At 46.4% G+C, this 25,269-nt stretch overlaps 1 protein-coding gene across 2 annotated transcripts in view; it reads left to right on the forward strand.

Annotated features, from left to right (window-relative positions):
- Nucleotides 1-16,503: 16,503 nt before the first annotated feature.
- PPARGC1B (PPARG coactivator 1 beta) overlaps nt 16,504-25,269 on the forward strand; it is a 137,109-nt gene continuing 128,343 nt past the window's right edge. For both annotated transcript variants that reach the window (XM_073651341.1, XM_073651342.1), the window contains exon 1: nt 16,504-16,668. In XM_073651341.1, coding sequence (XP_073507442.1) covers nt 16,519-16,668 — 150 coding nt within the window. In that variant the 5' untranslated portion in view covers nt 16,504-16,518. The remainder of the gene's footprint in view (nt 16,669-25,269) is intronic.

Raw genomic sequence — 25,269 nt, forward strand, 5'->3', positions numbered from 1 at the left:
TGCCTACCTGGATCACCTGTTTGGCTACCTGCTGTGCCCACCTGCTTGCCTGCCTGGATCACCTGTCTGGCTACCTGCCGTGCCTGCCTGTTTGCCTACTCGGACCTCCCATCAGGCTACCTGCCGCGCTCTTCCGCTGTACCTGTCAGCTTCAGCTATCTGACCCGTGGAAGTCGCCTGCTCTCACACAAGGTCGGTTCCAGAGTGGCACCTGGTCCACCTGCCCGGTCCCTCCCTGGTTCACGGAGTTGACTAAGCTGCCGTGTGGCCAGGGTCGGTCCGAGTTGGCACTTAGTTACGCCCCTCTTGTCCCTCCTTGCATCTCAGCACAGAGGTTCCACCACCCGAATCCGTAACAGTAACAAAAGAGCCCAGGATAACTTCTAAAGAGATTAAAGGTGAACTTCAAGCTCAAGGAACATCAGTGTCAGATCGTACCATCTGTCGTTGTTTGATCCAAAGTGGACTTAATGGGAGACGACCAAAGAGAAAACCATTATCGAAAAAAAATCATAAAAAAGCCAGACTGGAATTTGCCAAACTACATGTTGACTAGCCACAAAGCTTCTGGGAGAATGTCCTATGGACAGATGAGACAAAAATGGAAGTTTTTGGCAAGGCACATCAGCTCTATGTTCACAGATGGAAAAATGAAGCATATCAAGAAAAGAACACTGTCTCTACTGTGAAACATGGAGGAGGCTCTGTTATGTTCTGGGGCTGCTTTGCTGCATCTGGCACAGGGTGTCTTGAATCTGTGCAGGGTACAATGAAATCTCAAGACTATCAAGGGATTCTAGAGAGAAATGTGCTGCTCAGTGTCAGAAAGCTTGGTCTCAGTCGCAGGTCATGGGTCTTGCAACAGGATAATGACCCAAAACACACAGCTAAAAACACCCAAGAATGGCTAAGAGGAAAACATTGGATTATTCTGAAGTGGCCTTCAATGAGCACTGACCTAAATTCTATTGAGCATCTTTGGAAAAAGCTGAAACATGCCGTCTGGAAAAGGCAACCTTCAAACAGGAGACAACTGGAGCAGTTTGTTCCTGAGGAGTGGACCAAAATACCTGTCAAGAGGTGCAGAAGTCTCATTGACAGTTACAGGAATCATTGCAGTGATTGCCTCAAAAGGTTGTTTAACAAAATACTAAGTTAAGAGTACCATCATTTCTGTCCATGCCTATTTCATGAGTTTAATTTTATTAAAAATTCTATGGAAGCAGGGCTGAAAAGCAATGTCTGACTTTCATTTGTTCATTTTCAAAGATCTTTAATTTATTATTACTTTTGTCAGATTCAAGTTATTTCTGTGACCATTGTGGGTTTTTCTTTCATTAAACGAGGGTTACCAACAATTTTGACCACGTGTGTACATTGGAATTGACAACGGATGAATGCTGAGCAGAGCAGGGACTAGCCCAGCCCCTGAAACAGATGTCACTGATGATGCTTCGTTTAAGGGCGGGAACAGAGGTCGCGGCAGTGACCGCAGCCTCTGCCCCCTGATGATGTCTCATTTGAGTATCCCATGCGCTGGGGATTCTCAAATGAAATTTCATCAAAACAGAATAAGTAAAAAAAATAAAATAAAGCAGTTAGAGAGAGTAGAGAGAAAATGGTGTCGACTTTTCAATTAAAGTATATTATAAAAGCAATTAGATTATTACAATAAATAGATAGACATTTAGGAATAAAATCAATGTTAGTTTTGGACCAACCCTTTAACAGATGAAAATTTTTTACTGCATATGGTAATCAGATAAACTGCGAATGATAATTCAACATAAGCAATACATTCAATATGGTTATTTTTGGATTGCCCGGAGACATCAAGAGTGTAAGAAATGCTATATATCCTTACGATTGTTTTTTATATAGAATATATAGTTCATCTAAAACCGGTTATACACATAAGTCTGCTATTGGCCGTATCATTGTTCTTAGTGAGAAGTATTAGACCTAGGGATCAACCCTGACTCTTTAAATGAGACCATTCCCTAATAGGGCTGTGCAGATCGGGGCACAACAAAAGAATTTCATTGTAGTCAAACGCCATAGTTACTATATCCAGGACTCAGGTATTGTATGTTTGTCTCTGACCACTTGGCCATTACAAATGCCATTGTTTTCCAGCTAGCTGCAGCTCTTACCATAGTTCTTACTGTGTAAGCTGTGTTGGCATGTGATGCCATGCTGAGTCTGTGTACAATACCTGTTGTGTCCAGAACTACTTCCTGGTGTACGCATTACTTTCCAGTACACCTGCCATCAGACACAGTTGTCCAAGATCACTGCTTCCACATACAGTTATATGAAAAAGTTTGGGCACCCCTATTAATCTTAAGCTTAATGTTTTATAAAAATTGGTGTTTTTGCAACAGCTATTTCAGTTTGATATATGTAATAACTGTTGGACACAGTAATGTTTCTGCCTTGAAATGAGGTTTATTGTACTAACAGAAAATGTGCAATCTGCATTCAAACAAAATTTGACAGGTGCATAAGTATGGGCACCCTTATCATGTTGCATTTGGAGAGTCCCTGTGTGCCCAAACATTGGAGCTCCCCCACAAGTGACCCCATTTTGGAAACTAGACCCCCCAAGGCACCTATCTAGATGCATAGTGAGCACTTGGAACCCCCAGGTGCTTCACAAATTGATTCGTAAAAATGAAAAAGTGAAAAAAAAAACACTTTTTCATTTTTACGAATCAATTTGTGAAGCACCTGGGGGTTCCAAGTGCTCACTATGCATCTAGATAGGTGCCTTGGGGGGGTCTAGTTTCCAAAATGGGGTCACTTGTGGGGGAGCTCCAATGTTTAGGCACATCAGGGGCTCTCCAAACGCAACATGGCGTCCGCTAATTATTCAAGCAAATTTTGCAATCAAAAAGTCAAATGGCGCTCCTTCCCTTCCAAGCCCTGCCGTGCGCCCAAACAGTGTTTTTTCCCCACATACGGGGTATCTGCGTGCCCAGGGGAAATTGCACAACAAATTTTGGGGTCCATTTTTTCTTGTTACCCCTGTGAAAATAAAAAAAATTGGGTCTAAAGTAACATTTTTGTGAAAAAAGTTAAATGTTCATTTTTTTCTTCCATATTCCAAAAATTCCTGTGAAGCACCTGAAGGGTTAATAAAGTTCTTGAATGTGGTTTTGAGCACCTTGAGGGGTGCAGTTTTTAGAATGGTGTCACTTTTGGGTATTTTCTGTCATAAAGACCTCTCAAAGTGACTTCAAATGTGATGTGGTCCCTAAAAAAATGGTTTTGTAAATTTTGTTGGAAAAATGAGAAATCGCTGGTCAACTTTTAACCCTTTTAGCTCCCTAACAAAAAAAAATTTTGGTTCCAAAATTGTGCTGATGTAAAGTAGACATGTGGGAAATGTTATTTATTAATTATTTTGTGTGACATATCTCTCTGATTTAAGGGCAGAAAAATTCAAAGTTTGAAAATTGCAAAATTTTCAAAATTTTTGCCAAATTTCCATTTTTTTCACAAATAAACGCAAGTGATATCGAAGAAATTTTACCACAATCATGAAGTACAATATGTCACGAAAAAACAATCTCAGAATCAGGGGGATCCGTTGAAGCGTTCCAGAGTAATTACCTCATAAAATGACAGTGGTCAGAATTGTAAAAATTGGCCTGGTCATTAACGTGCAAACCACCCTCGGGGGTTAAGGGGTTAAAGGGCCCATTGAGACTCTTTCGCCCGGGGTCCACGAAAACCTGGAGTCGGCCCTGGTTGAGATGGACGAGGGTACGTCATGTAACACTCTCTCTCCCATCATTCCTCCTCTGCGTCTGACGCAGCGGCGTGATGACGCTCCACGCTCTGTCAGATAGTGGAGCTGGCAGCTGCTGAGGTGATGACAGAGACGCGCTGCAGAGACTGAAGCAGCAGGGAACGAGGAGCGGTAAGTATGTATTTATTTATAAATCAGTGAGTACTGATAAAACTGAAGGACTGGGGGCTGCATTTTACCCTATGGTGAGGGGAAGCTGCATTTTACCCTATGGGGGCTGCATTATACTGCGTACAGGACGTTGGGGTGCATTATACAGTGTTGAGGACCATTGGGAGTGCATTATACTGCGTGTAGGACCATGGGGAGTGCATTATACTGTGTTGAGGACCATGGGGAGTTCATTATACTGAGTAGAGGACCATGGCGAATGCATTATACTGCATACAGGACCATGGAGAGAGCATTATACAGCGTAGACGACCATGGCGAGTGCATTATACTGCGTGGAAGACCATGGCGAGTGTCTTATGCTGTGCTGAGGACCATGACGAGTGTCTTATACCGTGTGGAGGACCATGACGAGTGTCTTATACCCTGTGGAGGACCATGGCGAGTGTCTCATACCGTGTGGAGGACCATGGCGAGTGCATTATACTGCATGGAGGACCATGGCAAGTGCATGATACTGCATACAGGACCATGGGGAGAGCATTATACTGTGTGCAGGACCATCGGGAGTTCATTATACTGCGTGGAGGACCATGGCGAGTGCATTATACTGCGTGGAGGACCATGGCGAGTGCATTATACTGCGTGGAGGACCATGGCGAGTGCATTATACTGTGTGGTGGACCATGGCGAGTGTCTTATAGTGTGTGGAGGACCATGGCGAATGTCTTATACTGTGTGGAGGACCATGGCGAGTGTCTTATACTGTGTGGAGGACCGTGGCGAGTGCATTATACTGTGTGGAGGACCATGGCGAGTGTCTTATATTGTGTGGAGGACCATGGCGAGTGCATTATATTGAGTGGAGGACCATGGTGAGTGCCTTATACTGAGTGGAGGACCATGGTGAGTGCTTTATACAGTATGGAGGATCATGGCGAGTGTATTATACTGTATGGAGGATCATGGCGAGTGCATTACACTGTGCGGAGGACCATGGCGAGTGCCTTATACTGTATGGAGGACCATGGCGAGTGCATTATACTCTGTGGAGTGTGGAGAGTTGTGGGGCCATTATATTGTATGAAGGCCCATTATACTGCATGGAGGGCTGTGTGGGGGTCACAGTTGGGGGATCATACTGTGTTGGGGTCACCATACTTTGCCTTGGGAGTTGAGGTGGGGTACAATAGGGTCATTATACTGTGAATGTGGAGGAATTCACCAAGGGGGTATCATACTGTGTTTGGTGACACTTTTGTTGGCATTGTTGGCATCACACTTTATGGGGCAATGAAAAAGGAATCTAGGACTTCAGCAGGAGAAAAATTACTATGTAAAGGCTGGAAAGTTGTGAGATCTGCTCTTCTGTGACCCCGACAATTAGAACTTCCGCTATGGGGCCCCATGATTCCTATGTACGCCTCTGGTCATACATAAGGTTCTGCAGCAGCTGATGTGCTATAATTGCTATGTACAGAACCCATATAATATACAGTGCAGTTTAATATATAGCCCTGTATATAGATGAGCCGTATATGGTGCGCTGCAGCAGCTGATGTGCTATAATTGCTATGTACTGAACCCATATAATGTACAGTGCACTTTAATATATAGCCCTGTATATAGATGAGCCATATATGATGTGCTGCAGCAGCTGAGGTGTTATAATTGCTATGTACAGAACCCATATAATATACAGTGCAGTTTAATATATAGCCCTGTATATAGATGAGCCATATATGATGTGCTTCAGCAGCTGATGTGCTATAATTGCTATGTACAGAACCCATTATAATGTACAGTGCAGTTTAATATATAGCCCTGTATATAGATGATATGATGTGCTGCAGCAGCTGATGTGCTATAATTGCTATGTACAGAACCCATATAATGTACAGTGCAGTTTATTATATAGCCCTGTATATAGATGATATGATGTGCTGCAGCAGCTGATGTGCTATAATTACTATGTACAGAACCCATATAATGTACAGTGCAGTTTATTATATAGCCCTGTATATAGATGAGCCATATATGATGTGCTGCAGCAGCTGAGGTGCTATAATTGCTATGTACTGAACCCATATAATGTACAGTGCAGTTTATTATATAGCCCTGTATATAGATGAGCCATATATGATGTGCTGCAGCAGCTGAGGTGCTATAATTGCTATGTACAGAACCCATATAATGTACAGTGTAGTTTATTATATAACCCTGTATATAGATGAGCCACATATGATGTGCTGCAGCAGCTGAGGTGCTATAATTGCTATGTACAGAACCCATATAATGTACAGTGCAGTTTATTATATAGCCCTGTATATAGATGAACCACATATGATGTGCTGCAGCAGCTGATGTGCTATAATTGCTATGTACAGAACCCATATAATGTACAGTGCAGTTAATTATATAGCCCTGTATATAAATGAGCCATATATGATGTTCAACAGCAGCTGAGGTGCTATAATTGCTATGTACAGAACCCATATAATGTACAGTGCAGTTTATTATACAGTTACAGTGCTGGCCAAAAGTATTGGCACCCCTGCAATTCTGTCAGATAATACTCAGTTTCTTCCTGAAAATGATTGCAATCACAAATTCTTTGGTATTATTATCTTCATTTAATTTGCTTGCAAGGAAAAAACACAAAAGAGAATGAAGCAAAAATCAAATCATTGATCATTTCACACAAAACTCCAAAAAAGGGCCGGAAAAAAGTATTGGCACCCTCAGCCTAATACTTGGTTGCACAACCTTTAGCCAAAATAACTGCGAACAACTGCTTCCCGTAACCATCAATGAGTTTCTTACAATGCTCTGCTGGAATTGTAGACCATTCTTCATTGGCAAACTGCTCCAGGTCCCTGATATTTGAAGGGTGCCTTCTCCAAACTGCCATTTTGAGATCTCTCCACAGGTGTTCTATGGGATTCAGGTCTGGACTCATTGCTGGCCACCTTAGAAGTCTCCAGTGCTTTCTCTCAAACCATTTTATAGTGCTTTTGGAAGTGTGTTTTGGGTCATTGTCCTGCTGGAAGACCCATGACCTCTGAGGGAGATCCAGCTTTCTCACACCGGGCCCTACATTATGCTGCAAAATTTGTTGGTAGTCTTCACACTTCATTACGCCATGCACACGGTCAAGCAGTCCAGTGCCAGAGGCAGCAAAGCAGCCGCAAAACATCAGGGAACCTCTGCCATGTTTGACTGTAGGGACCGTGTTCTTTTCTTTGAATGCTTCTTTTTTTTTTCCCTGTATACTCTATGTTGATGCTTTTTCCCAAGAAGCTCTACTTTTGTCTCATCTCACCAGAGAACATTCTTCCAAAACGTTTGAGGCTTTCTCAGGTAAGTTTTGGCAAACTCCAGCCTGGCTTTTTTATGTCTCGGGGTAAGAAGTGGGGTCTTCCTGGGTATCCTACCATACAGTCCCTTTTCATTCCGACGTCGACGGATAGTATGGGTTGACACTGTTGTACCCTCGGACTGCAGGGCAGCTTGAACTTGTTTGGATGTTAGTCGAGGTTCTTTATCCACCATCCGCACAATCTTGCGTTGAAATCTCTCGTCAATTTTTCTTTTCCGTCCACATCTAGGGAGGTTAGCCACAGTGCCATGGGCTTTAAACTTCTTGATGACACTGCGCACGGAAGACACAGGAACATTCAGGTCTTTGGAGATGGACTTGTAGCCTTGAGATTGCTCATGCTTCCTCACAATTTGGTTTCTCAAGTCCTCAGACAGTTCTTTGGTCTTCTTTCTTTTCTCCATGCTCAATGTGGTACACACAAGGACACAGGACAGAGGTTGAGTCAACTTTAATCCATGTTAACTGGCTGCAAGTGTGATTTAGTTATTGCCAACACCTGTTAGGTGCCACAGGTATGTTACAGGTGCTGTTAATTACACGAATTAGAGAAGCATCACATGATTTTTCAAAGGGTACCAATACTTTTGTCCACCCCCTTTTTTGGTTTGGTGTGGAATTATATCCAATTTGGCTTTAGGACAATTCTTTTTGTGTTTTTTTCATTGAAGACAAATTAAATGAAGATAATAATACCAAAGAATTTGTTATTGCAATCATTTTCAGGAAGAAACTGAGTATTATCTGACAGAATTGCTGGGGTGCCAATACTTTTGGCCAGCACTGTATATGAAAAAGTTTGGGCACCCCTATTAATCTTAAGCTTAATGTTTTATAAAAATTGGTGTTTTTGCAACAGCTATTTCAGTTTGATATATGTAATAACTGTTGGACACAGTAATGTTTCTGCCTTGAAATGAGGTTTATTGTACTAACAGAAAATGTGCAATCTGCATTCAAACAAAATTTGACAGGTGCATAAGTATGGGTACCTCACCAGAAAATTGACATTAATATTTAGTAGATCCTCCTTTTGCAAAAATAACAGCCTCTAGTCGCTTCCTGTAGCATAAGTATGGGCACCCTTATCATTTTCTTGTTTTAAATACTCCTACCTACTTTTTACTGACGTACTAAAGCACTTTTTTTTTGTTTTGTAACCTCATTTAGCTTTGAACTTCATAGCCAGGTGTATGCAATCACGAGAAAAGCTACTTAAAGTGGCCACTTGCAAGTTGTTCTCCTGTTTGAATCTCCTCTGAAGAGTGGCATCATGGGCTCCTCAAAACAACTGTCAAATGATCTGAAAACAAAGATTATTCAACATAGTTGTTCAGGGGAAGGATACAAAAAGCTGTCTCAGAGATTTACCCTGTCAGTTTCCACTGTGAGGAACATAGTAAGGAAATGGAAGAACACAGGGACAGTTCTTGTTAAGGCCAGAAGTGGCAGGCCAAGAAAAACATCAGAAAAGCAGAGAAGAAGAATGGTGAGATCAGTCAAGGACAATCCTCAGACCACCTCCAGAGAGCTGCAGCATCAACTTGCTGCAGATGGTGTCACTGTGCATCGGTCAACTATACAACGCACTTTGCACAAGAAGAAGCTGTATGGGAGAGTGATGCGAAAGAAGCCGTTTCTGCAAGCACGCCACAAACAGAGTTGGCTGAGGTATGCAAAAGCACATTTGGAGAAGCCAATTTCTTTTTGAAAGCAGGTCCTGTGGACTGATGAAACCAAGATTGAGTTGTTTGGTCATACAAAAAGGCGCTATGCATGGCGGCAAAAAAACACAGCATTCCAAGGAAAACACTTGCTACCCACAGTAAAATTTGGTGGAGGTTCCATCATGCTTTGGGGCTGTGTGGCCAATGCCGGCATCGCGAATCTTGTTAAAGTTGAGGGATGCATGGATTCCACTCAGTATCAGCAGATTCTTGACAATAATGTTAAAGAATCAGTGATAAAGTTGAAGTTACGCAGGGGATGGAGCTTTCAGCAAGACAATGATCCAAAACACCGCTCCAAATCTACTCAGGCATTCATGCAGAGGAACAATTACAATATTCTGGAATGGCCATCCCAGTCCCCAGACCTGAATATCATTGAACATCTGTGGGATCATTTGAAGAGGGCTGTCCATGCTCGGCGACCATCAAACTTAACTGAACTGGAATTGTTTTGTAAAGAGGAATGGTCAAAAATACCTTCATGCAGGATCCAGGAACTCATTAAAAGCTACAGGAAGCGACTAGAGGCTGTTATTTTTGCAAAAGGAGGATCTACTAAATATTAATGTCAATTTTCTGGTGAGGTACCCATACTTATGCACCTGTCAAATTTTGTTTGAATGCAGATTGCACATTTTCTGTTAGTACAATAAACCTCATTTCAAGGCAGAAACATTACTGTGTCCAACAGTTATTACATATATCAAACTGAAATAGCTGTTGCAAAAACACCAATTTTTATAAAACATTAAGCTTAAGATTAATAGGGGTGCCCAAACTTTTTCATATAACTGTATAGCCCTGTATATAGATGAGGCACATATGATGTGCTGCAGCAGCTGATGTGCTATAATTGCTACGTACAGAACCCATATAATGTACAGTGCAGTTTATTTTATAGCCCTGTATATAGATGAGCCATATATGATGTGCTGCAGCAGTTAATGTGTGAAGATTGCTACATACAGAACCCATATAATGTACAGTAGAATCTACAGCTCTGTATATAGGAGAGTCATATATGATGTTCTGCACCAGCTGAGTTGTCATAATTGTTATATACAGAACCAGCTCTGCATATAGATGAGCCATATATGATGTTCTGCAGCAGCTGAGGTGCTATGATTTCCACATACAGAACCCATATAATGTACAATGCAGTTTGTTATAGAGCTCTGTATATAAGAGATTCATGTAGGATGTTCTGCAGCAGCTGAGGTGTGATTGCTATATTCAGCACAGGCTGCTCCATATATACACATCTAATATAGAAGAGGTTCTACGGCAGCTGAAGTGTCAGTATAAATGTCTTTCTTCTCTACAGGAGGTTCTGCAGAACCTGAGGTGTTGTGATTGCCATATACAGCACGATCCCTGTACTCTATGGTGTAGTGTATTATACTGTATATACCAGCCTGCTCCTTATACACACATCTAGTACAGAAGAGGTTCTATGTCAGCTGAAGTGTCAGTATAAATGCCTTTCTTCTTTACAGGAGGTTCTGCAGCAGCTGAGGTGTTGTGATTGTGACGCGCCCCCTGGGCCAGTGCTGTTTGGAGATACCCGGAACCGGATCAGATGGGGGTTGTAGTCTCCGAGTGGCGGCGACCCGGTCCGTGCCCAGGGTGTCAAACTCAGTGTGTGGCAGTCTTTACAGATGTTGTTAAAGGTCCTTAGTGTCGACTACGCCACCCGTTGATTTGCGGTCAAAAGGCCGCCGCTGCAGAAGGGTCCGCTGAGGCTGTTGGTATGTGTGCAGCTGTGGTAGTATAACCCCCAACGGGAGGGGTATAGCCTCAGGGGGTCAGATGTAGAGGATGGTGGTTGTGCAGGTGCAGGATGATTAGGCAAGAAGACTCAGAGTCGGGCTGTGCAGTTCAGGGGTTTTTACTTACGGGTGTTCTTATGGTCACTCTGGCCTGAAGCGACCACCCGAGCCGTGCTGCGTCCACCAGGTCCTGGACTCGGCTAACCCCCAAGCAATTCTGGAGCGTGGTCCTGAGCTCCAGTCTGACTTTCCCTCTCTTCTGGCCATTCTCACCAGGGATCCACTTATGGCCGGCTCCCTCGGGTCTCTTGGTGGGTACACCTCTTCTGGGTTCCCTGACCCTATACTTGGTATGCCTTTCTAGTGGATTTGGTGAGGGTCGTGGCAGATCCTGCCCACGACCTCCGGTCTCTGGCTGAGGATTAGTGGCCTCCACCAGCTTGGGATCCGGTACCCTGGGTGCCAACCCTTCACCCTGCTGTTTGTATTCTGGGGTCTTGGGGTTCCTTCTTCTTCTCTCTGGGTCCTTCTGACTCCTCTCTCTCTCTCAGACTTGGCCTTGGAGCTGGGCCCAGCCGGAACCACAACTCCCTGTCAGCCCTTCTGGCTGAGCTTCTCTGCTCTGCTCCTCTGACTCTACAAAAGACTGACCCTGATCTAAGATGGTGCCCACCTTATATACTCCCTCTATGTGTGAGCTCAGGTGACCAGCACCCAATGAGCTCCTAGCCTTACCCAGACTGCTCCCCCTATCTGCCCCTACACTACTGGGATGTTCCACCCCCCTCCCACTCCAGCCAGGGACAGACACTATCGTACCTGCACATAAACTGGTGGGAGTACCGTCGATCTGTCCCCCGGAAATGGGATGTATGTAGTGTATGCAGCTAACTGAGCTCAGTTCCACACTCCATCCTTACCCGGGAGTGGAATACCACACCTCTGGCTTGAGGTGTAATACCCCTGTAGCAGCCGAGTCCTCAGGGTGCTACATTCCCCCCTGGTAAATCACAGCACGTCCTCGGGCTGTAAGAGAATAAACATCCATAAACATACAATCTTTTTTTTCATAAAACATAAACATATAAAACATTATCATCAGTAAACTTTTCATATAAAGCTTTTCATAAATAACACTCTTGTTCCTCCGGCCACGGTGCAACTTGTGACCGGGTAAAGTGCAACAGTCTCTTCTGGAAAGAAAAACACAGCTTTCCTATAAAACCGGTAGAGGGCGCCTTTAAAAGCGCAACTATATACAAGGGGATATGGCCGCTCTCAGTCCTCGGCCAGTGTGAATAGGGACACACGGGTTTCAGTTCAATTTGCTGGTCCCAACGGGGACTATATTTTAACTAGCAGCAGTAACAGTTCTCATACCCTGACGGGCAACTATATACAGTCTCTTTACCGTACTTTAATGACGGCGTACTCCTGCTCCTCCTTCAGACCCGTCTGGATCCTCTTGCTCCTCTTCACACCGTAGCTCCTCCTCCGTCAGCCGGTGTACATGGAGGGCGTAGGGTCCTTTGGCACACTTGTGCCGGGTGAACGTGACCTCGTCCCCTACATATAGGTTACGACCTCTGTGTCCCTCCGGCAGATGGGACTCCACGTCTCTTCTGGTCACAAAGACGTCGCCGGGGGTGTGGTGATCCCTGATGAAACCCCATCCGTGCTGCAGTTGGAATTTAATTACAGTCCCGGTGGCACGGGGACCGTGGGCTGCACGGGGGTTCCTCCTGGTCCGGCTCTTCTGCTCTGCACTCTGTTCCTGCAGCCGCTGCTCTCGGACCCGCCTCTCTCTTCGCTCCCGGTCAAAGACCTCTAACTGCTGCCGGCAGCACTCCGCACGCTCAGCTGCGGCTGCCCGAGTCTCTTGGGTGAATCCCATGAGGTCTCCTCCGGTGGGGTCCCACGCAAACTGCGCTTCCTCCAACGAGAGTGGGGTGATCTTAACGGGCTTCGGAACCGGAATCAGGGGCTCATCTAGGGGTCTTTCTTTCCGGAGTCGGGGATGGTGGAACTCCGGTGGCCACACAAAGGGCTGCCCATCCGGGCACGTGTGCTGGGCAAACAAGTCTTCACCCAGGTGCGGCACTCTAGATGTTGAGGGCGCGGTGGTGGTAGCGGCGCCCGGGTTCGCCAGGCCTTGCGACCAGGCTTGGGGCACCCTGAAGGTATAGGGCACCGTGAAGACGGCGGCGCCCGGGGTTACTTGGCCCAGCGACCAGGCCGGTGGCTCAGTGGAGGTAGAGGGCGCTGTTGGTACTGCGGCGCCCGGGGGTACTGGACCTTGCGACCAGGCCGGTGGTGTTTCCTGCTTTGCCGCGCTCAGGGTTGAGGCGCGTGACGTCACAGGGGTCGCGGCCGCGGCTTCTGCTTGAGGCCTTGTCTGGAGCGGTGACGATGCAGCGACGGGCACGGCAGGGGGAATTTCGGGCTCTGCGACGGGGAGCTGGGGCAGGCACGCGGTTTCTCGGCTCGGGGTAGTGACGTCCCCTTTACCTGCCTCCATCTGTCCAGCTCCCTTCTCGGCGCCGTCTCCGGCCTTCACTCCTCCTGCACCATCCTCAGAGGCGGTCTGTCTCCTCGTCTCGGGTGGCGTGCTTCGCTGGCAGGTTCTTGCCTGCAGGGCCATCTCTCGGCTCCACTCCGTCAGCGTCTCTCGCTGCACCTGGGCCATCCTCCATGCGAGGCGCTCCAGCGCGGTCTGCGCACACTCCCGGTCTCGGGGGAGCTGTGCCAGGATCTCCACTAAGCCTAGTGGGGTTGTTGCTTGCAGCAGGCTCCTGACCACAGGGTCGGTGCTGCCTGACTCTCCTTCCATCTCCGGGTACGACTTCTCCGGAGTCCTCTCCAGACTTCTTGTCTCCGGGTGCGCTCTCTCCAGACTCTTCCAGGCTGCACCCATCTTCGCTCTCTTGTTCTGTCTCCGCCCACATTGAAGGTGGTCCCGGGGCAACTTTGTGATTGTCAGTTCCAGGGGCAGTTCTCTCACGCTGATGGACATATCAATCATCACAGTCTCTGTTGGTGGGGGCGGTTTCCACTTTTGGCGCCATTTCCGATCCTGGCCCACGATGGGAGGTGGCCTCTTGCCACCCTCTGGCACGCCCATAATGGCGTCCGCTCTTCCAAGGCGGGAAATCTTCTGGAAATGGCGGGAATCGTCTCCCAGTGGCGGGAAACTCCGTGGATGGCGGGAAAAAGCTGCAGATGGCGGGCAACCGGCGGGAAACGATCCGTGATGGCGTCCCATGGCGGGGACCCTCTGGAACCGGCGGGAGACTTCTTCTTGAGGTAAATTTGAACTTTTCTTCAGGCACGCAGTACCCGGTGGTTGCGGGCACGAAATCCTGCCGACTACGCCAAAGTTGACGCGCCCCCTGGGCCAGTGCTGTTTGGGGATACCCGGAACCGGATCAGATGGGGGTTGTAGTCTCCGAGTGGCGGCGACCCGGTCCGTGCCCAGGGTGTCAAACTCAGTGTGTGGCAGTCTTTACAGATGTTGTTAAAGGTCCTTAGTGTCGACTACACCACCCGTTGATTTGCGGTCAAAAGGCCGCCGCTGCAGAAGGGTCCGCTGAGGCTGTTGGTATGTGTGCAGCTGTGGTAGTATAACCCCCAACGGGAGGGGTATAGCCTCAGGGGGTCAGATGTAGAGGATGGTGGTTGTGCAGGTGCAGGATGATTAGGCAAGAAGACTCAGAGTCGGGCTGTGCAGTTCAGGGGTTTTTACTTACGGGTGTTCTTATGGTCACTCTGGCCTGAAGCGACCACCCGAGCCGTGCTGCGTCCACCAGGTCCTGGACTCGGCTAACCACCAAGCATTTCTGGAGCGTGGTCCTGAGCTCCTGTCTGACTTTCCCTCTCTTCTGGCCGTTCTCACCAGGGATCCACTTATGGCCGGCTCCCTCGGGTCTCTTGGTGGGTACACCTCTTCTGGGTTCCCTGACCCTATACTTGGTATGCCTTTCTAGTGGATTTGGTGAGGGTCGTGGCAGATCCTGCCCACGACCTCCGGTCTCTGGCTGAGGATTAGTGGCCTCCACCAGCTTGGGATCCGGTACCCTGGGTGCCAACCCTTCACCCTGCTGTTTGTATTCTGGGGTCTTGGGGTTCCTTCTTCTTCTCTCTGGGTCCTTCTGACTCCTCTCTCTCTCTCAGACTTGGCCTTGGAGCTGGGCCCAGCCGGAACCACAACTCCCTGTCAGCCCTTCTGGCTGAGCTTCTCTGCTCTGCTCCTCTGACTCTACAAAAGACTGACCCTGATCTAAGATGGTGCCCACCTTATATACTCCCTCTATGTGTGAGCTCAGGTGACCAGCACCCAATGAGCTCCTAGCCTTACCCAGACTGCTCCCCCTATCTGCCCCTACACTACTGGGATGTTCCACCCCCTCCCACTCCAGCCAGGGACAGACACTATCGTACCTGCACATAAACTGGTGGGAGTACCGTCGATCTGTCCCCCGGAAATGGGATGTATGTAGTGTATGCAGCTAACTGAGCTCAGTTCCACACTCCATCCTTACCCGGGAGTGGAATACCACACCTCTGGCTTGAGGTGTAATACCCCTGTAGCAGCCGAGTCCTCAGGGTGCTACAATTGCCATATACAGCACGACCCCTGTACTGTATGGTGTAGTGTATTATATATACCAGCCTGCTCCTTATACACACATCTAGTACAGAAGAGGTTCTATGTCAGCTGAAGTGTCATTGTAAATGCCTTTCTTCTTTACAGGAGGTTCTGCAGCAGCTGAGGTGTTGTGATTGCCATATACAGCACGACCCCTGTACAGTATGGTGTAGTGTATTATATATACCAGCCGGCTCCTTATATACACATCTAGTACAGAAGAGGTTCTACGACAGCTGAAGTGTCATTGTAAATGCCTTTCTTCTTTACAGGAGGTTCTGCAGCAGCTGAGGTGTTGTGATTGCCATATACAGCACGACCCCTGTACAGTATGGTGTAGTGTATTATATATACCAGCCTGCTCCTTATATACACATCTAGTACAGAAGAGGTTCTACAACAGCTGAAGTGTCATTGTAAATGCCTTTCTTCTTTACAGGAGGTTCTGCAGCAGCTGAGGTGTTGTGATTGCCATATACAGCACGACCCCTGTACAGTATGGTGTAGTGTATTAGATATACCAGCCTGCTCCTTATACACACATCTAGTACAGAAGAGGTTCTACATCAGCTGAAGTGTCAGTATAAATGTCTTTCTTCTTTACAGGAGGTTCTGCAGCAGCTGAGGTGTTGCGATTGCCATATACAGCACGACCCCTGTACAGTATGGTGTAGTGTATTATATATACCAGCCTGCTCCTTATACACACATCTAGTACAGAAGAGGTTCTACATCAGCTGAAGTGTCAGTATAAATGCCTTTCTTCTCTACAGGAGGTTCTGCAGCAGCTGAAGTGTTGTGATTGCCATATACAGCACGACCCCTGTACTGTATGGTGTAGTGTATTATATATACCATCCTGCTCCTTAGACACACATCTAGTACAGAAGAGGTTCTACGTCAGCTGCAGTGTCAGTATAAATGCCTCTCTTCTGTACAGGAGGTTCTGAAGCAGCTGGGGGCTCGCTGTCCTGCACCAATAGCTGCAGCCCCGGCCGGGTAGTGTGGGGCTCCATGCCCTGGAGCCGTTCCGTCAGTGTGCCCTCTTCCCCAGCCCTGAGCCCTCCCCTATGCCGGCTCTCCTCCCTCTCCTCCTCCTTCTTCTCTGTGAGCTCTCTGCTCTCAGGCTGGAGCTGCACTCGCTGAAGATGGCGGACTGCAGCACACTGCTGGATGAAGCGCTGGAGTCCTTCGTGTTTAGTTACCTGACTGACAGCCCGGTAAGAGCAGCCCCCCTTGGGCACAGGTTTGGGCTCTTGGGATGGAGGCAGTGATGGGTGCTGACAGAAAGTGCATTTGGAGTGACAGGTGGAACCCCCCAGTTTTCTTTAGCCACCCCAGTTTTTGCATCCTGCTTCATGTGCACATTTTCCATGCTGGCATTAATTCCTGTTATAACAATATGCCCCTTACCCCCCAGAATATGGGCATGCACCCCACTCTGCTGCCCCCCAGATGCGTGGTGTGCACCTTATTGCTCCAGTGCCCTCCACATGCCAGAAGTGCACCATGCTCCACTAGTGCCCACCACGTGCACCATACGCCTCCTGTGCCCCCCACATGCCAGGAGTACATCGTGCCCCCTTTCTGGAGGGCATCCCCCTAATCTCCTTCCTCACGTGTTCCCCTTAGTTCCTCCACATCACTGCCAACACGTGCACTGAAGTGTCTCCCTACCTGTGTGCCACCCTGGCACTGAGATGCCCGCTCGCCTGCAGTGCCCCCACGGGCTGTCAACTTCATTCATTCCCCGTCACCTGACACGTGGAGCACACAGCGATCGCGGGTTCCCCCGGGGCACGGAGCATGGGCTCTACAGTGCCCGGCTGCCGGGTGCCCATGTAGTGTGCGCTGTGTGGCACGGGGTGCCCGGTTACCCATGCGGCTGGAAGGATGAAGCATGCGGTGCTGGAGGGGGCGTGTAGCCGGCCGCTGCCTATGGGAGACTGTGCTATCATTCCCTTTCGCAATCCCGTGTCCATGTGGCTGCACAGAGCAAGTATATGGATGGTGGGCTGCCTGGTATATGGATGGTGGGCTGCCTGGTATACGGACGGTGGGCTGCCTGGTATACGGACGGTGGGCTGCCTGGTATAAGGACGGTGTTCTGCCTGGTATACGGACGGTGTTCTGCCTGGTATACGGACGGTGTTTTGCCTGGTATACGGACGGTGTTCTGCCTGGTATACGGACGGTGGGCTGCCTGGTATACGGATGGTGTTCTGCCTGGTATACGGACGGTGGGCTGCCTGGTATACGGACGGCGGGCTGCCTGGTATACGAATGGTGGGCTGCCTGGTATACGGACGGCGGGCTGCCTGGTATACGGACGGCGTGCTGCCTGGTATACGGACGGCGTGCTGCCTGTTATACGGACGGCGTGCTGCCTGTTATACGGACGGCGTGCTGCCTGTTATACGGACGGCGTGCTGCCTGGTATACGGACGGCGTGCTGCCTGTTATACGGACGGCGTGCTGCCTGTTATACGGACGGCGTGCTGCCTGTTATACGGACGGCGTGCTGCCTGGTATACGGACGGCGTGCTGCCTGGTATACGGACGGCGTGCTGCCTGGTATACGGACGGCGTGCTGCCTGTTATACGGGCGGTGTGCTGCCTGTTATACGGGCGGTGAGCTGCCTGGTATACGGATGGCGAGCTGCCTGGTATACGGACGGCGGGCTGCCTGGTATACGGACGGCGGGCTGCCTGGTATACGGACGGCGTGCTGCCTGGTATACGGACGGCGTGCTGCCTGGTATACGGACGGCGTGCTGCCTGGTATACTGACGGCGTGCTGCCTGTTATACTGACGGCGTGCTGCCTGTTATACGGACGGCGTGCTGCCTGTTATACGGACGGCGTGCTGCCTGTTATACGGACGGCGTGCTGCCTGTTATACGGGCGGCGTGCTGCCTGGTATTCGGGCGGTGAGCTGCCTGGTATACGGACGGCGTGCTGCCTGGTATACGGGCGGCGTGCTGCCTGGTATACGGGCGGCGAGCTGCCTGGTATACGGACGGCGGGCTGCCTGGTATACGGACGGTGGGCTGCCTGGTATACGGACGGTGGGCTGCCTGGTATACGGACGGTGGGCTTGCTGTCTTGCATCATTCTGGGCATGGATTATGCCCGCTGGCTGTACAGTGCAGATTGGGATTAGTGCAGGCAGTATATATGTATGTAGCTGGGATCTGCTGCTAGTGTAAGAAGTGATCTGCTATTTCCTCTCTGGCTGGTGATGGGCACTGTGCCAGTCTGTAGAAGTCAGGATAATCAGATGCACAGATCATTACTATTGCCTCATAATATTAAACCATCTATCGTGTTTAACCCTGCCATTTCCATTGCATTACATGTCATTAATATTATCTGTTTAGATCCCCCCCCCAGCCTGACCCCCAAATTCCAGCAATGTTGCTAGTTATCCCCCCAAAATGGTGAAATCTGTAAATAAAAATGGAGTAACGTATCAATCAATGTGTCAATAATCTGTGACAATCGCGCCAATCACATCGTCATGTCATTCATGCTGTGCCCTTGTGTGTCAGTCTAGAAGAAAAGTGTATCCAATGTGGAGACCCTATCAGGTTCCCATACTGCTGACTTCAGGCCACCTTATAGGTGCAGCAGAGCCGAAATCTTCACTGTTATCTGTCTGCTTACATGGGACTGCAAGTTATCCTGCTGAGTCCTTAGTCCAAGAGTTATCACGGTGAAATAGTTAAGTAACAAAGTCAGCTCTGCTGCATATGACAGCGATTCCCCATAAGACTAGGGGTGGTGTTGCCTTGCACAGACAGAGCTTGCACCAGGCATGTTACATAATGGCAGGGTACACACTGTTCTGCTGGTCCAGTCTGCACTTTGTCCGTAGCGGGTGACAATGTCCTGGGGTCTGCGGCAGGAATTGCCGTGTTAGCTTCACTACTGTCCATTTCGTAACATCGCTGCAGACTAGGAGTTACGAAACCGAGGTGTTCTGTGCATGTGTGTGATGCAGCCTGCTGCGGGCTATTATTATATTCTGTGACATCCTGCTATATTGACATTTATAATGGATGGAGACAGGACTGCATGAATCATATCGAGCAGCCGGGCCCAAGTAACATCTTACTCCATCTAGACGGATCCGGCTCTCAAGTTGATACTTGTGTAAAGCTCTTTCTCTTCTGGTTGGAACAGATCTATACTGGCCAATACAAAGGATGCCACTTTTAGCTGAAAGCAATTATGGATATGCTCAAATCTAGTCTGAGAGCAGCATACCGTAGCGACAGAGACCCTGATTCCAGCGATAAATCACTTACTGGGCTTCTTGCTGTAGTTTTGATAAAATCACAGTTTTATCAGCAGGAGATTATCACTTTAGGACTAGTACACCTGCTGCTATATAGTCCTCCATATTCATGAGCTCTGTGTAACCCCACCCCCACCACTGATTGGCAGCTTTCTGCCTATGCACAGTGTACACAGAAAGCTACCAATCACTGATGTGGGTGGTGTTATACAGGGCTCAGCATTCAGAGAACTGGTTGATCTGCAGCAGATAAAACCGTGATTTTATCAAAACTGCACCAAGCAGCACCATAAGTGACACGTCACTGAAATCAGGGTCTCTGTCCCTATATCATGTTGTTCTCAGATGTGATAGTAAAAACCTGGTGACAGATTTCATTTAAAGCCGAGGTTAGATAATTGCATGGAAAGAATAAAGTTTAAGAACAAAGACCAAATGTGTTAAGACAGCATTTGTCACTATCAATAGAGAGTGGGACAGTGTCACAAATAGATTGTCTATTTGTCCTTTATTACCTTCTCAAAGGTTAGTCAAATTTTTGCTGGGTAAAAATGACTAAACACTTTTTTTCCCAAATCACGTGGCAAACATGCAAAAAAAAAAAGTGGGCTTAAACTGTACGTGGTGAATGCAGCCTGGGAATGAATATTCACCCTTCATATGGACAGTTCACTTTAATAAACTATATAGAATAAATTACTCTTAGGGCGCATATACACAGACCAACCAGTGGCACTAAATGTCCACCGATCGGTAAGCATTTACCAGTTGGCAGTCGTTTAATAGCCTGTTTACACAGGCAGACTGCGCTAAATGATGCACATCGAATGATCTGAAATAGATTGTGCATAGGCTGCCATTGTTCTCGACCGTGCAAATCCTGGACAATGTGCTGCCGAGAGTGATGATCTTTTATGCAGCACAAACGATCATTTCTTTGCTTGTTCATCGGCTGAGCGGTAGCCTGTTTACACTGTAATCGCTAAGTGAGCATCTTAAGAACGCGCTCGTGTAAATGCACCTTTAATCACCATTATTGAGATTTTGGGAAGAAACAATTGCCATTTCTTCAATTATGTCTGTGAGACAATGAAAAAAAAATGTCACAACGTGGCACAAATTACTCAATATTTTGTGTCTGCCTTTAGCATTTGTTCAAAGATTATGGCGAGCAAAGGTTATAGTGAGTATTGTGAAGCTATAAATCTCCTAAACATCAGTAGTACTATGAAACCTTAGAAACTGGATTAGATTACGGCACGCTGAAATTGAGATTAGTAAGGCATTGCCAGTGACATCGACAGCTTTGATCAAAGCTCGTTTCATACGCAGCGTTCTTCATGGCGTTTTTCATTGTCAAAACCGCCGCAGCTAGATATCTTTTAAAGTCATTAGTGAGATAGTAGCATGCTCATGTTATAGAGTTTTTCTGGCATGTACTAAACAATCCAAAAATTAAAAGTTTTTGAAAACCGCTGAATCTTCTTTAATGCCAGTACGGTGGCTCAGTGGTTAGCGTTGCAGCGTTGGGGACCTGGGTTCAAATCCCACCAAGGACAACATCTACAAGGAGTTTGTATGTTCTCCCCGTGTTTGGAGGAAACTTAAGTATGGAGCAAAACCATGCAGACTCCAAAGACATACTGATAGGGAATGTAGATTGTGAGCCCCAATGGGGACAGTGATGATAATGTCTGTAAAGCGCTGTGGAATATGTATGCAAGTAAAATATCCTTTTTTTTTCATATTATGGCATCTGTGAGGTTAAAGTGTGACGTTTGAGCCACAGGTGGTAGAAAATGTAAATTCCGCAATTTCTATCCAATGTTTCTTTTATGTCTTTTGTGTAGGTCCCCAAGCAGGTATTTTATTGCTTCTCGGCCCCACAGGCTCCGGCCAAATGAAATAAGATTAGAAATCGAGTGGAAATATAACCCATTATGTTAATCCCTTCACTGCCCCGGCTGAATGGATGTTGCAAAAGTGATTAAATAGTGTAAGCCGCCTGGTAAAATATTATCCGGCGTCCATGTGTGGTCAGCAGTTGGTGCATGTGTGGTGAGGCGTTGGAAGCCTATGGAGTCTGTGATGCAACTGAGTGTAAGGCTTCCTGGAGCAGGCACATGCTGTGGTAAATTCTAAATGGAAGGCGTATGTCCTGACTGCTGCTGACGTCCCTCATTACTACCTCACCAGCCCCCTTTATGCCCGCCCTGTGCCGGCCTCCTCCTTACTACTCTCTGATATGTGAATGGAGGCATCTAAAGCAAAGTCTGCCTGACGCATGTTTTCTCTCAGTGACATAAAGGACATGAGGCGGCTCAGAGCAGAGCGTTTCCTCCTTCCTAACATGTGCTCTGTGCCTGAGAGGCTTTTGTAGGCCCCGAATATTAACACTAGTAGAAAAATGTCTTAGAATTCATATTCATCCTATTAAGAATTTTTTTTCTTTCACTTTGTAGAATGTTCCAAAGGAATTTTTATGAAAGGTTTTACAGCTCTTAGTTTACAAGAGTCGTGATACCATTGTAAATCCATTTTGTGAACATATATGGCAGTGTTTTGCGGGTTAATGGACGCGTTTACACCTGCAATTTGCTGTAATCACTCAGATGCCATTAAAATACTATTTTTATTTGTGATCAAAGGGGTAAGTTTTCTCCTTGTGGAGAGTGACATACCAGGTCTGGCATGCCAGTATGAGGAGACTTAAACCCATGCTACTCTGGGAAATTAAATATGCAAATTGTCTCTTCAGAGAGGAAGAGGACTTGAACTCTAGTGCCACCTTTTGGAAGCAGCAATCCTACAAGTCAATATCGACCCTGTAACAAGCCTTGCAATATGACTTAGGATAAAAGTCACATCAGAATCTCAATTTTGCAGATACACTGTTTCGGGGTATTGCCCCTCATCAGTGCAAAGTATGAGATCTGATTTGGCTGGGTGAGAGGCTTAAGACTGAGATCTAAGAGGTAACATTTGCTCCCTGTGCAGAGCGACATGCCAGGTCTGGCATTTTTATTTGTGTCATGGAATAAAAATCTCGCAGTCTCAGATCAGTTTAGTTCTTAAAAGAACCCTCTGGTGTTTTTTTTAAATGTATGTATGTGTAATGAGTGCGTTAACATACTCGTCTCAGGTCATCATCTTCTGCCGTTTTCAGCGGTGCTCTGGTGCCCTGTGACCACGTTTGTGACCTGCTGAATCACACAGCTTTTCTGTTTGGAGCAGAGGTCACTTTCTCAATGTGGGGCTACGATCAGTATTTGGTCAGTATTTTACATCAGTATTTGTAAGCCAAAATCAGGAGTGGATCAATCAGAGGGAAAGTATAATAACACGTCACCACTTCTACATTTTTCACCACTCCTGGTTTTGGGCTACAAATACTGATGTAAAATACTGAACATGTGAACGTGACCTAAGTCTATGAGATTCCGAACAAGGCTAGAGAGCCTAGTTTTGAGTCTCATAGACTTACATTGAAAAAATTCAAAAAATAACCTTTGCGCCACACAGAAGACACTGTGTGATTTGGCAGGTCACAAATATGGTCATCGGAAACTAGAGCGCCGCTGAAAACGGCAGAAGATGACAACCGGTGAGTATACTACTGCGCTCATTACTCATACATACATCCTAACAATAGGAGAAACAATTCAAAAAAATGACCAGAGGACTCCTTTAAAGTGGAAACATATTTGCTAACCTTCAGTACACACTGTAACTTTACACACGGTGGCGTAGAGTTCGTTAAGAACTGATTAACCAGAGCATATTCCAGAGTGCGGTGGCGCACATTTATCAGACATTAGATACCATGGTGCTAGGCATTTGGTTGGTATGTCAAGGCTTTTAATTACTTTACAAGTAGGGTAGTGATAATGCAGACCTGCAGGCGCTAGTTAACCTGTAACAGAATTGGAGTAAGCCTGGTAAGTCTACTGAAAGGATTTACATTGTGTTTTATAAATCTCTTTTAGGTTTATTAGTGGGGGGTTGGGGCTTCAGGGCTTATTATTCAGCCTGTAATTGAATCATTCATTACATACTTCTGACATCTTGGGTCCAATTTATCATTTTGAAATTTTTTTAAATCACTTTTCTTTTTCTGCTATTTTGGTATTCGTTGACTTTTTTTGCACCAAATTCATCCAAGTGCAAAGTCAAAAATTATCTTTTTGTCTTTTAACTTATTTTTTTTTTTTTTTTTTTAGATTCTTTAGTTCAAAAAGTCCCAAATCCTTTAAAATATCGCATGCAAGTGTTCCACTGCACCAAAATAAAAACTCCGGCAGAAACTATATTTAAGGCGGGGACTGGAGTGAGAAACACTCAAAAAAAGGCATCAAAAAAAGTTTTATTGGATGAATTTGTCTTAAATTGCTGGATAAGCAAAGTTGTTGAGGAAAAATAAGAAAAAAAAGACTTAAAAAAAGAAAAACAACTTAAAAAATGGCACAAATCTTATAGAGAATAAGGCCTAAATACTGAAATATGGAGAAACAACGATAATGAATTGGGGGCTCTAGTCCTTCTTGTAAAAAAGATGTTGGTAGTGAAGATGGCCATCTTTGCCACAATTCACATATTGTGCGCCTCTAGGCTTTTAATTCTGGGAAGGTGTAAGGATATGGCTCTGTGTGATACTTGTATAGTAGAAGACAAGCAAAGGCAGGCTATGTAGTCATTATAGGAGATGCCTAATTTGGGATGCAGGTTATAAATAACAAGCGCTGACCTTTATTAAAATTCTTTTTAAAGGGAACCTGTCAGTAGGATCAACCCTCCTAGGCCGTCTATATCAGCATGTAGGTCATAGGAAGTTGAATAAAATGATACCTTGATAACTGCAATCTGATGTCTTATTCCTTTGAAATCCATGTTCTTCTTAATATGTAAATGAGCTGCTGAGATCTATTGGACATAGAGCTCCCCAGGAATTATCCTCCATAGCCTATTTTAAATGAAAGGGGGCATTACCAGTGTGAGACATGTAGATTAGGAGAGCACAATGTCAGTCATTACATGTCTCACATTGGTAACTCCCACCTTCATTTAAAATTAGTTCTAGAGGCAGATTCTTAGGGAGATCTATCCCCCACCCATAGATCTTAACAGTTCATTTACCTATTAAAATAAACATGGATGTTTGTGGAATAACACATCAGATCGCAGATATCAAGGTATCATTTTATTCAGCTTCCTATGACCTACATGCCCATATAGACAGCTTAGGAGGGTTGATCCTGCTGACAGATTCCCTTTAAAACTTGGGCACCTTGATGGCTGAGGCAGATTTAAAGGCATTATTGCAATACTAGGCACCCCTATACAGAGTTTTTCTGGACAAATCTTCTAAAAATAGACTATATAAAGCTGTATTTTCCAATTACCACACATAAAAGAAAAGTTGGGCACCAATTGCCATGTTATAGACACCTTCTGAATACGTCCAACAGTGTCACAGTGCCTTTATCATGTGTTCCCTTTTGGAGCAGATGCTCAAAGAATAGAT

This window comes from Phyllobates terribilis, unplaced genomic scaffold, assembly GCF_046119375.1.
Source record: "Phyllobates terribilis strain yellow unplaced genomic scaffold, ASM4611937v1 Scaffold_11__3_contigs__length_659146591, whole genome shotgun sequence".
Taxonomy (NCBI): Eukaryota; Metazoa; Chordata; class Amphibia; order Anura; family Dendrobatidae; genus Phyllobates; species Phyllobates terribilis.